General features: G+C 36.8%; 1 protein-coding gene across 14 annotated transcripts in view; it reads right to left on the bottom strand.

Annotated features, from left to right (window-relative positions):
- Positions 1-618: 618 nt before the first annotated feature.
- LINGO2 (leucine rich repeat and Ig domain containing 2) overlaps positions 619-13844 on the bottom strand; it is an 840065-nt gene continuing 826839 nt past the window's right edge. For all 14 annotated transcript variants that reach the window (XM_072153017.1, XM_072153028.1, XM_072153038.1 and 11 more), the window contains one exon: positions 619-4926. In XM_072153017.1, coding sequence (XP_072009118.1) covers positions 3072-4901 — 1830 coding nt within the window. In that variant the 5' untranslated portion in view covers positions 4902-4926 and the 3' untranslated portion in view covers positions 619-3071. The remainder of the gene's footprint in view (positions 4927-13844) is intronic.

Genomic DNA, 13844 nt, shown 5'->3' with positions numbered 1-13844 from the left:
TAAAAGACAAGAGGCTTCACTTTATATATCAAGAATGCAGAGCAGAAGTTTTGATAGATGTATAGTGGCAAATTAGAAGCGACAGATGCAGGGACACGGGCGCACGACCTTAGTGAATCGCGGCAGACCTAAAACCTCGTCGGACAACGCAGCACGGGATCGCGACAGGACCGGGTAAGTAAATCTGCCCCATTGTGGTACATGACTTTCTGGTTGCTGGTTGCAACTGCATCACATTCATTTTCATTACATATAATCCATGAGTCAAACAGATTGTAATCTTTAATGGTGTAATGTGGGTTGTCTAGATATCTGTAGATTACAGAAGGTGGTATGTGATGCACAACCATCAGTAAAGCACCTTACATCAGTGCTAGCACATCTTGGGTAGGACATTTGTTTCTGATACCTTAGGTACAAGCATAATGTAAGGTTAAGAGAATATGAAAGTTCAACCAATACCCAAATGTCTACTCTGAAGTTTTGTGAATATGATGGGAGTTTTAGAAAAGAAAAATGTGGGCATCTTATTCTTCCAAATAGCTGAAACATACAGTCAGACACTACAAACCTTTGAACCACACATTATAATTTATGGAGAGAGGCCCACACATGTAGTTCAATAGAGAATGATTCATTTTTATTATGCTTTTTGGCTGTTATTTGAACATGTTTAGCACTTTTAATGGTTTCGGTGTTATTTATAACTAGAAAAGAAAATTAATGTAAGCATTCAAATCAAAGTTTGCACAAATTACAGGTATTTTCACTGACTGGAACATTAATAAACAGGTACTCCTATCTGGATCAATGTGAATTAGCATTACAGCACTGGGACATAATGAAGTTGAATTGATATGGGTCAGTAAGAATTATGATATTTCTTCAGATTTTTGAGCCCTTTGGTCATAATTTTCATGAAGCAGAACAAATAAGATTTCTTGACTTAACAAACGTACAGTCAAACAAGTGTATTGTGAGAACTGTGAATTGCATGATATTAATCATCAGAGTAATAAATTCATCTTTCCCTAAGTTGTAAATAGATCCAGTCCCTATGTATTTCAAAGGACCATCATGAAAGGGTTTGACCAAGGTTTAACATTGATTTTCTTTTATTTTTAGAAATAGAACCAGTTATGTCCATGGGTTGTATCTGGTATTGCAGCTCAATCCTATTTTAAGTGTGACTTGCATTTGTAATGACTTGTAAATATAGCAACGAGCAGCTTGTGTTTTGACAATTTTATAATTTACTTTATTATGAAAGTTCTGCTTAGTTTCTTAAGAAACAGACTTTTAAGTTTTCATCTGTATTGGAGTAAGTGACCTTCTGTAAGATAGTCTGTATTAAGCCTGTATAGTGTATATCTATGTAGACTGCATATGTAGTCGTTTAAGGTTTAAGGCCTCCTTAGCCAACACATTGGCTTTACCTAATCTCCAATGAGCTTTTTAACCCTATTCTAACCAGCTCTTTACCTGTCTGTTAAGAGAAAACCTTATTTCTGTACTGATACAATACCTGAAACATCCCATTGACAGAAATGCTGCTGTCTCTGGACAAAAAGGGCCCTTTTTCTAATCCTGTATATACCCTTTAAGGAAAAACATTTTAAAATGCAACATTCACAATTATCCCAGGAACTTTCTCTGTCCAAGGAACCTTCTCCAGAAAATTCCCTGAAAATGCACTAGTTTCCTCCTCTGTTATATACTTTGTAAATGCTACAATTATAAAAATTAGTATGAATAAATTGTTTTCATTTTGTCAGACATTTATGTACTGTATATAAAATAATTTTTCTGTTTTTAACAAAACACTGATGTGTTCAATGGCTTTATGCATACATTTTGTTTAAACAATTTTAGTGGACAGCCTATTAAGCTTTATTTTTTTTTTGTATTGCATGAAGTTTGTCTTAGATTTCTATAGGCATTTGCTACAATACTATTCTTTTTTTTCATTTACTGTAAGTGATTAGATACAACTGGGTAATTCTGATCTCCACTCTAGAATCTTACTTAATAAAATTGGTCAGGCAGTAATCTCCGTTTTGAGTGAAGATCAAATATTTTTCATTACAGTAAATGGATCATTTGTGATATTAGGTATAAAAAATAACTTAGCTCTGTATCAAATTAGGTACATGTCCTTATAAATATTGTCACAAGTAAATACAACCAATCATCAGTTTAGCCTTAAAATGTTTTTTTTTCCTGGCAGCTAAAATCATAAAAAACCTAACCTGGTGTCTGCTCAATAGGTTTTTCCATGGTTGCCATATTAAAAACCATGCAGCTGAAGGTAAGCTCTATATAGACTGGTTCAGATAGTGGACATTGTAATTTTGAATATAAAATAAAATTTTAACATTTATAATTTCAATATAATCTCTTTATACGCATAAAAAATATCTTGGCATTTTAAACCTACTGAGGCATATTAGAAGATTGGACCAGTTCTAGATCAGCTGCATTTGATCTTTAGTATGAGAACCATAGTTGATCTTATTGAAGTCATGGTTAGTGGAGACCAAGTACAATCTCTCCTTTGTATTGCTTCAGTTGGGGCAAGTGTATAAAATACAATAAACCATACCAATTCATTTGTAGAGTGAAACCAACGAGAAAGAATGATGCTCAGCTTAAACAAATGATATCTACAGATACAAATTACACTCTAGATTATGTTTTGGACACGTGTGTCATTTTATATGTAAAGCCTACACTGTAGGTTTGTTTGCTTGTCTTTGTTTTTAGAGTGGTAGAAAATGTTGAATATTTGTCCATGAGAATGAGCCAACAGTTTGTTACTGAGATCCCCAGAATGCCAATATTTGCAATGCAAACAATTAGTAAAACAACTCCATGAAATGCCCTCATGTTCTTGCCCATAGGTCACTGGCCTCTCTTGAGCAGCTCCAGATGGTTTCTCCAATCCTATAAAACCAATTTGATACAATGACAACTGCATACAGCTGCCTTCACCCAGCAATCCAAATTGCCAGGATATATTAGTGGGTAAAAACAATGCCATGTTAAAACAAAGCTCTGTAGGCATCTTCCCACTATATCATTTTCATATTAAATCTCCTGGGTGCAGTGCCTGTGACATCTGCTTCCACTACAGCACCATTGTTTTTCCGAGGAACATACTCCAGGTCAATGTTGTTTTTATGCTTTCCTTTTCCTCGGCTCCACACAAAAAGCAGTAAGAAGCAAAACAAAACCACTCCCAGAAATGTGAAGCATCCCATAGCTGTAGACACCAAAATTGTCTTGAGGTCAAAGGAATATGTCATGTTTGCATTGGTTCCATTGCTGTTTGTTTCATTTAATTCCGTAATGAACATAGGCGTCATGTTAGTATAGGAACGATCCGGAACAAATCCTTTCACAGTAAGGTAAGATGACAAGGTATCATTTCCAGCAGCATTACTAGCAACACAAACATAGGTTCCAGTGTCTTGAACTTGAGCGTATCTTATTTCCAAAGTACCATTTCCAAGAACTTGGGCTCTTCCATGGGACTTTGCAGAAACCATTCTTCTGCGTGGAGTAACCCATGAAATCATTGGCTGAGGATCTCCCTCTGCATTGCAGTTCATCTGAACCCTCTGTCCCTCATCTACAAGAAGTTGTAGCATTTCTCTGTCCCTAATTTTAGGCTTTTTACATATAAAGTGTAAAGATAATACAGAGGTGTTGAATTCCTTAAATGACATCTCTTTAATGTCATCTGGACTAGCACACATTGGCTGTTGGCTCCCAAAGTTCAACACAGGATGCCTCTGCAACATCCAAATTAGGCGACAGTCACATATTAAAGGGTTATTATCAATGCAAAGCACTTCCAGAGCTCTAGGAGAGTGGAGCACATTTTCTTCCAGTGTTTCCAATAGATTTTGAGACAAATTAAGGAGGCGCAAGAACCGGAGGCCTTGAAAAGCATGTGGCTCAATGACCCGCAGTTGGGCTCCTACCATGTGTAATTCCTTTAGTCGTACCAAATCTGCCAGTGCTCCTGCTTCAATAACACTAATGGGGTTAAAAGAGAGGTTCAAGTGAGTTAGGTAAACCAGGTGTCTTAAAGCATGATAGGGAATTGCTGAGATATTGGTATTGGAGATTGTGAGAAATGTAAGATTTAGACCATAAAAACTGTTAGCAGGCACCATGTCCAGCAGAGGCCAGTTGCTTATTTCCAAAATTTTCAGACGAAACAATCTTTTAAAGGCAATTTCTGGCAACATATTTATGTTTAGATGCTTCAAATGCAGACTATGGAGGTTGTGGAGGTGTGAGAGGGCATCAGTAGGAACAGCTGTCAAGTTGCATTTCTCCAAAGTGAGCTGCTCCAGGCTAAGCAGTCCACTGAAAGCTCTATGAGATATAAAAACTAGCTGATTATCTCCAACGTCAAGGGACTTTAGATTATGAAGACCCTGAAACATATAGTCTAGTAAAATGACAATTTTGTTTTCACTTATGTCAAGTTTAGTCAAATTTGACAAACCTGTGAAGACACCTAAGTCTAGCAGTTTTAAGCGATTTCCTTTTAAGCTCAAAGAACGCAGATTATAAAGATTATGAAATGTTCCAGGCTCCACGCTTGAAATTATGTTGTCACTAAGGTCTATTTCCTCCAACAAAGGGTAAGATGAAAAATCTACATTTTTCAGTCTGTTCTTACTTAAATCCAGAATTTTAGTCTCTATAGGGATTCCATCAGGCATTGCTTGGAGTCGTTTTCGATGACACGTGACGGATTTGTTATGTGCTGAGCAATCGCAACGGCTTGGACAACCAACAGTAGATCCTACATAGACCAAGACCATGGCCACGCATAGGATTATTTGCCAACAAGATGTGGCCGTGTGAAGCATGACTCCTCCCATGAAGTACAAGTCTCTGGTCACGGACCTGAAAAAGGTAAGAAAAATGTGTGTAAGTAAAAACATATAATAAAAATTGTATATTTCAGAACTAGAAAAATATTAAATCTATCACTGACAGAAACTGAATATGAATACATAGACATTCAGATCATTTCCCTCTTTTATGCGACTCCTAAACTTACTCATATTGGTAGCCCTTCCCTTTCTTGATGAGTAACAGCGATCATTAATATTCTACTCCTACTCTGAATTATTTTGTCACACCATGTTAATGCCAAGAGCACTTAAACACATGAATACTTTAAATGGCATTCATATGGCTGTTTTAGAAAAAATGTGAATCAACAATGCATAATATCGTATTTCACATTTTAAGAATGTGCATATGTTTAAATTACCTGGATATCTCAACAGTTTGGATGAAAAGGATGAATCATAAAGGCAATAGTTTCTGAGATCTGCCTTTTGTGATAAATGACCTTGTAATTGATGCCAATACATATATCATACTCTACTTGCCTTATGAATGTTTCAGAGGAAATTGCAATAAAGCAATATAACATTTTACATAAGGTTCAATTACATTTACTTCAACTCATTAATGTTACAAAGTTTGTTTTTGTAAAATTAAATAAGTATATTGTGGATCAAAATAGTTTTATACAGATCGTAATGAATGTAATAAGACACCTGTTTCCCATATGTGTAATTTCAAGGAAGATTGAACAATATTCTCTGTAATGATAATCCTATATATCTTGTCTTGACAGTCATCTTACATGCTGCCTGAAATGCTGTCACCAAGGACGAGTTTGGCTCTTGTTTGCATCTACCTCAATGTTATTTTCATAAGACGTAGGATTTCAATTTATAAAGTCAAAATTGCACTTTACATTTGTCAGGTAGCTTTTAATTCTTCCATGTAGAAAAATTGATTCAGTTTAAAAGTAAAATAAAAATGTAGTGGCAAAGGGGATAGTACTAGAATTTTGCAACTAGACAAGCAGTCTATATGGATCTACTTCACAAAATATATAATATGAGCTTACCCAGTTTATCCTACCAGAAGAAGAAAAACATGACGAATAAGGCATACATATACCCATGCCATGAGTAAGTCCTCATACACACAAATGCACACATGTATTATGTAGGCCATCTGACACCGGCATGAGAACACAGTATACCCCAACAATGTCCATAGGAAATGACTGCCTGAGCTGCAAAGATGGGCAGGAACAGGACCTGTCCTAAATTTTTTTCGGTGCTGCCATTTGTCACATCCATGGCATAGTGATGCACGGTGCATGAACCATGCTGTAAAGGTGTCCACTAGAGAGAGATGAGGCCATGCGTTAGTTGCTGTTTGTGTGGCTAGCTCATGGCCAAGTCACATGTGCATGAGGCTCTAGGACGAATTGCTTGAAAAGCATGAGCAATGGATACTTCTAGCCCTTGATGCTGAGTACATTACAAGCTATTTTTAGAAACTAAATGAACAGGAGTACCATTCCCTTTGGGACTGAAGGCTGTCTGGATGAAGGGTTATGGCTTAAATAGGTGGCCACTTTAATTCACATTTTCTTTAATTTGGTATATTATGTAACCTAACAATATACATTTATTAAACGTTCTGCACAGTTTACTTGAAATGCAAAGTAAAGCCTCCTGGCTCCAAAATGTCTAGCACCTCCATCAGCTGCCATTTATGTTCATTAAATGGCTGACTCTCCAAGAGCAATCTCTTTTCTAGGACCCTACAGGGGTATTCCCATATGGACATTTACATTTAATTTAATTAATTTGCCATATGTAAACATTTCTTTAATTGGAAGTTATTAAAAATTAAAAATGTGAAGATAATTTATCATAATTGTAGCAATGTTGTCCCTGCCTGACCGCCAAGATTCAGCAATCATTACCACAGGACGGCTGTGGGACATGCAGTAACTCCTGGACATTTCTTATACAAAAATAATTTGTTTCTTTGTGCAATCTCTTCAGCAGAGGGGTGGGCGTATCCAAGGACACAGTCTTAAGGGATCGTATGACTACATTTATGAGAAATTATCTTCCCACAGTTATTTTTTTTGTATTACATCTAATTAAAGTAGTGTATATATATATATATATATATATATATATATATATATATATATATATATATATATGGCAGATTAATAAACTTTAATGTGAATGCCAAGACGAGAATACACCTTTAAGCTTGTATTCATGAATACAATTATAAGGTCCCAGAAGATAGATTGGACAGTTAGGTTAACAAGACCCTTCACCTGTTGCTATTTTATGAACAGGAATGACAGTTGATAAGGTAAAAGGCATTTCTGAACCAGGGGTTTTACTTTACATTTCTAGTAAGTGGTGTAGAATATTTAAAAGATGTATAATGGTAAATTACCTAATAAATACATGAAGCAAAGTAACCAACCATCTAAAGTAGCAAAGATAAATACTTTAATGACTTCAAAGAAAGCCAAATTGTATTTTCACAGACATTTTGTAACATTAGGTATATAGTAGCCAACACCTTTGCTGTGGTTGCAGTAGCAGATTAATAAACTTGAATGTGAATGCCACCATAATGTCCGATCATAATCATACATTTCAAATTTATTCATTTTATCTGCTTGACAAACTCATACAATTTGTAAACTTAAATTTTGAGGTTTAGTAGGTGAGTGCTAAAGCATAAAAGGTGGCTTTAAAGGGGTACAAGGACAATAGATTATGCTCTGTAATGGAACCCTCTTTCCTTAAACCAGATATGAGCCCAGGCAAGCTGAGAAATCCCCCTGCAGAATATTTCTAGGTTATACAGAATAGGACAACTCAGTTGTTTTTATGCCAGGTATTTGGTGGGAAATTTGCTCAGAAGAAGCAAAAGATTAGGCTTTGAAGAAGAATCTGTGAATAGTATATCTTGAAATCCATCAGCTCAGGAAAAGAAAATGTGCAGTAAAAGAGCATACTTTCTGGGCATTACCACCGGGATGTGCATGACCGCTGTCTGACATGACTGATTTCCACAATGTATTCCTGAAGATTAATTATATGTGTTTCAGAGGGACACTGCTGTAGGCTGAATAGGAAAGGACTTCAATATTCTGGTTAACTGCCTGATATTGTAATTGCAGCAAAAGTAGAGCATTATAGTACTGTTAGCTACAGTGTGTTCTTTTAAAAAAAATAACTTAATTGAACATAGTTAGATGTAGAACTTAAATGAAATATTATGTTTTCTATACTGTTTCTATATTTACTTTAGGCCAATAGCACATGAAACCTGTACAATATTGGGCTGCAAACAAGGTACCCGTGGTACATAGTTTGTGGCCTATGTGTCATCGGCATGAGGTCCACTCACACACCAATGACAATAGAAAAGGCTGACACAAGGGAATGTGATAACCTTGGTTGTATGTATAAAATACATGAAATACATGGACTCGTCTTCTAGCTGTTGTAACATAGGCCTGTGCATGTAGCCGTAGACCTATGAAGATCCTTGTCTAATGGACAAGAGAATTGTAACTAGTAGATGTCCTTGGAACACCCTTCCAACCACTCATACGGGAATGAGACGGGTCCTGAAGGGAAGTACCTGCTCAGCTGGCTAGCACCCATCACTCCAGGTGGCTTAAAGGCAGTAGTGGATTATAATTTGGGTGATAGACCATGACCACCCAAACCACCCACCAAGTTTTATACCCAGAAGGACCTTCACCCATGAAATCCTCATACATCTGTTCTAGACAGACATGCTCTCAAAACACATTAAGGTCCTCCAAAGGTCCTGAAACCACAGATTGAAGTTGAAGGGAAGCATCCTCCATTCCCCAGTTGATTCTGGTACCATATGTAGAAAGTTAATTCTGGTCTCGTAGGGGCTATAATATTGATACAGCCCACGGCCAATGGCAGTTTTAATCCCCCCATGCTGAAATGAAGGTTAAACAGAGTGAGTATAATATGGGTTACCCTATTAGGTTCTTCAACCCTATTAAAATTTCACAAAGGTGACCAACCCCTTTAAGGTGTGACAGGGCAGAAAGTAAGTCAGCTAATTGATGCTATAAATATAGGCTAGAAATTTTCTCTTCCAGATGAATCTGGTGGATGTTTAGCCTTTGTAATGTAGGTTTACACTGATCACTAAATCGGACACGATATACATATACAGTATTTGGAACTATTATTTCACAATTAGTACTAAATGCCTTGTAGCTTAAAAAAGTAAGAAATGACGCATTATATTCTTCCAAAATTGGATAAAAGAATAAGAATACTACATTTGTCAGGTTTGCTCACTATAACCATATACATTTGGAAAGTAATGTAGTAATTAAGAGGTGTGATAGATTTTATGCATCTTATACTTTCTAGATAGTACTTAGTTAGAACGTGAAACTAAGACACTTCATTAAATTGAGTCCTTCCTGAGATTTTGTATTCAAAGCCTTCTAATTACAAATGACTGTGAAAGGGATTGATCAGATCAAATGTAGTTCATTAGCAGGACAGATAAAGAAGAATATCTTGGACTCTGACTCCGGTCTTTAGAAAAGAACCCTAATCAAAAGGATTTTTTTTTCCACTCATTGTGATCATTACTCATTGAATGAGGTTGCATTTACTGGCAATCTCAGCCAATTGCCAAAAGCATACAGAAAAATAAGACATAATTCTTATAGCACATGTGATAAAACATAATTAGGGTACAATTTATAAATATCCTATTGCCATACCTCGTTCATAAATCACTAATACTGTTCACAATGTAGACAGAGTCTTAGGTTGGGTTTTACACCATTGTTATTTAGTTTTCTAGAAAGAAAAGAATTGCACTATTCCATTATTATTAAAGGAAATCTGCCATCACAATCAAGCAATATAAACCAAGGACACTTAATCATAGATCCAGACACCAAGACTGTGGTAATCTTCATATATTTGTTATCAATGACCTCCCTACTAAAATCAACTTTAACCCCTTTGTGGGAGGTTTATGGATAGAGTTCATGGGTTGAGCTCTCTCCATACACAGTGCTATGCATAATACATCTTAATCAGACTGTGGCATCTAACAAAGCTGCCAGTGGGCACTGCCATCTTGGATGGGCGATCCATCCCTCGTTATTTCATCGTAGGGCTCTGATCTTTTGCCATGGCAGCCTACAGTTTGCTGATGGCAGGCTATTTGAGATCAGCAGTACAATTACTATAACTGAAATACAGTAGTATTGCAGTACATAGTATGAGCAATCAGACAATGCAGGGTTAAAGTACCCCAGCGGGTCTGAAATAGTAGTAAAAAAAATGTAAAAATATTGAAATAAAAAAGGTAAAAGTTTAAATCAGCCAAGTTAAAATGAGTTTTATATCACCACGCCTCAAATTTCCTGTTCTGTCAAAATATAAAAAAGATTATTTCTGTCCAGTAATATAGGTCCCAAATTGATACAAATGAAAAAGGCTCCATGTACCAAAAAAAATGACACCTTACATAGGTCCATACACCAAAGCTTATAAAAGTTATTGGCCTCAAATTTATTTTTTGTTTAAAACATTTACAGTTTAAAAAAATCTACTAAAACCTAATAAAAGCTATATAAATTTGGTATCCCTGTGATCGTATAGCCCCTATGTACAAAGGAATTGCCTGAATCCTCTAAGGGCTAAAGCTTCACAGGCTTTAACACTTTCACCCACCCACTGTGTGCTGAAACTTCTTCTGCTGCAGTAAATTACAGCAGGCAATGAGAGGTGGGAAGTGCAGAGGGAACAGGTGGTTGACACAGTGTAACAGCCAATGAAGCCAGAGGTGGTCTATTCACACTCTTATAAGCCCTGCTGGATCATTTCCATGATTTTAAATGGAAGGATACCACAGTGCCGTAAGCCTGTTTCCCCATTTTACCCCATTTCTCTTTATCCACCTTCATATGGGCATGGAAGGGGCACAATTGGCCCGCACCTGCACACATGCTGCTGAAAGCCATTTCTCATAGCTGAAAGACCACACACTGTGGGGAAATAATGTGTTGGCACAGTTGCCCTATTGAGTATAGTAGGAGTTCGGGCTTCCTGATGTATCTACTAAAACTAAAACCTATGGCTCATTTGCATAAAAGGCCCATAAAAGCCTTTTTTTAGAAACCAGGGCACAAAAATTCGAAAAGAAGAGCCGATACTGCTAGAGGGGGTACACACCAATATGTTCGTGTGCTTGGTTAGCAATCCTTCATCCTGGTAGTAGATGTCATTTAAGGTCTTTAGTGAATTTGGGATGTTTTATAAAAAAAGTTTCCAGAAAGGTCACAAATGGCCGTTTTCTACGCCTGTTAGGGCAGATATGTACTTGCAGCAGTATTTTTTTGCTTCTGGAAACATCTGGAAACGAGTGATAGCTCAAGGAACATTGACCATGGAGAACTTTGAAGGGAGATGCTCTTAGGTGCAACAGCCAAGTCAGCAATAAGGAGTCTGTAACCATTCAGATGCAATATTATGGCTGCATTCTATTACTTTGAAGGACAGCATAAAAACATACAAAGCATATTGGGACACAATATCGCAGGATTATGTTGTTATGAGACATATATTGGGACCTGTCCAGCTGAGGGTAATAGTAAAGACAATACATTTGTATACTCTAGTTAGAATTCCTGTTAGCATAATGCTTTGTCAGTGCATTTTTTAGTCTATTCAACAAAATGTTCTAAGTATGATCTGTGGCCATACTCCTGGTGGATTTTATAAGATATCCTACAAGCCTGAATGTTTTATCAGCATATTTTATAGCTGATTCACCAACATGTGCTTAGGATCTTCTTTGGCTGCTGATGTTACAGGTTAGTGTATAGGATTTTATGAAACCTGCAGATGTATAAAGCACCATTTGAATAGATCCAGTATACAATTAGTGTTGAGTATTTCTGACACTGTAGATAGATAGATAGATAGATAGATAGATAGATCTAGGTTCACTTACAATTACAAATATAATGGGCCACATGTATCACTCGTTTTTTCTGTTGTTTTTGCGCCTTTTCATTCAGGCGCACCGTTTTTGCAACATTTTTGCGACTAAACGTCAAATTAGCCGCGCAGCAAAAATAACCAGCTTTCCCTCGTTTATCCTAGCAATCCAGATGTTTTGCTGTGCCTAATGATTTTCATCACTTGCAACGTTTTCATTTAGGCGCAAAAACGGGCGTAAAAACACTCCAGCCCGAAGGTGGTGTTACCTGAGAAGAAAACACTGAGCCCCTTTGCAGAACAGCTCATTTCTAGCAGTAAAGCTCAGCCAGACACTAGAAAAGATAATACAGACATTACATACACTGCAGATAGGAGCTGCAGACTCTATTTACAGTTCATCACCTTCTATTTACAAAACATTCTGCAGAATCCTGAGCTCAAAGCAAGAGCTGAGAACTTTGCAGAATGTTGCACATAGTACAGATCAGTGTCTCCCATGTAATTCAGCACATTATCACCAGTGTGTCTGAGGGGGATACTGTGCAGAATTACAGGGGTGCAGCAGGAGATCAGCACTGGGGGATCCCCTCCAGGAGAAGCCAATGCTGAGGAAATCACAGGGTGCAGGGTGTCACACACCTGGGTGCTGCTGTGAGTGTTATCATTCTGGGTTGTGGGAGAAGCAGAGAGGAGCTTGTAGCAGGATGACATGTAAGTGCCTGAATCTACCATTACGCCTTAACTGCGCCAAAATTGCGCCTAAACTGTGTTAAAGTAAAGTGATTAATAAGAGGTAGGAAATTAACTTATCACTGATGGTTGTAGCATGTGATAATTCTGGCAAATCAGTGCGCCAGAATTTAGGCGCAACTACTACACTTAGGCGCACAAAAGTGATAAATGTGGCCCATTATTTAAAGTATATCTTTATAAATTTGTGATCACTGTTTCCATCATGAAATCCTTTGAATTTAGATATAAAATATAAATCATTTGAGTTATTTTGCATTTACACTACTCACAAAAAGTGCAATATATTTTCTAACTTTGAGGTGTTAAATTTGAAATAATGACAAATACTAAGATCATAGAATGTTCAATTTGAATTTGACACAACATTTTTGCATCGCTTTTTTTGCTTACTAAAATTTTTTACATGGCAGTGGAATGGCTGCTGTAGAAGGAAGGAAAAGGTAAAACAAGGAAAAATCAACCAGAACTCTGATGCCAAAAATTGATTGAACATTTTTTGAGGATTTATGATTTGTAACAGAGGATTCAGCATTCCTTAAAGGATTTTACAACTAGTAAGTGGTGTGGCCCCAGAGGAGGGTGCAAAAGGATACTGAACAGTCTTAAACCTAGACAGATTTACTATCCAGCAGAAGGCAATCTGAAAAATTATTACAGTGTAGTCTCCAATAGTGCACTACATTTTTGAGAATTTTGGTTTATCCTCCAAAATTGCTTTGAGGAAGGTGGCAAAAATTAATATGTTTTTGTACTAATTGTGTGCATATCATCTTATTCAATATGTGTCCTTTTTGAGCAAATTGACATTATCACAAGGAAATTGTGGCAAGGTGTTGAATGGATAGGCCTACCAGCCTTCCCATAGAAATATTGTCCCCTGGTTGGGCACCCAAATTAAGACTAGCTTAGTGAACAGCAGTCTTATTTTTCCCCCTTGGTGCAAGCCGACCTATTCGTATATCTGGAAGTGTGTTCAGCCTCCAGAGTTATGACCAGAATGTTATGGTTCCTGGATCTATGAGTATGTGCCCCTAGTTTACAATGCTTAATTTTGCTGCTAGATTTCCTTTAATGAAGTATATTACTAAGTTTACTTTTATCACCTGAAAGATTCATTTCTGAAATAAAAAAAGTAGATTCAGAGGTTTGGTTACTTTTTAAAGCCATCACCCTTAGGGCACATTCACA

The sequence above is a fragment of the Engystomops pustulosus genome, chromosome 1 (assembly GCF_040894005.1).
Source record: "Engystomops pustulosus chromosome 1, aEngPut4.maternal, whole genome shotgun sequence".
NCBI lineage: Eukaryota > Metazoa > Chordata > Amphibia > Anura > Leptodactylidae > Engystomops > Engystomops pustulosus.
This window is presented reverse-complemented; position numbering and strand designations above follow the sequence as displayed.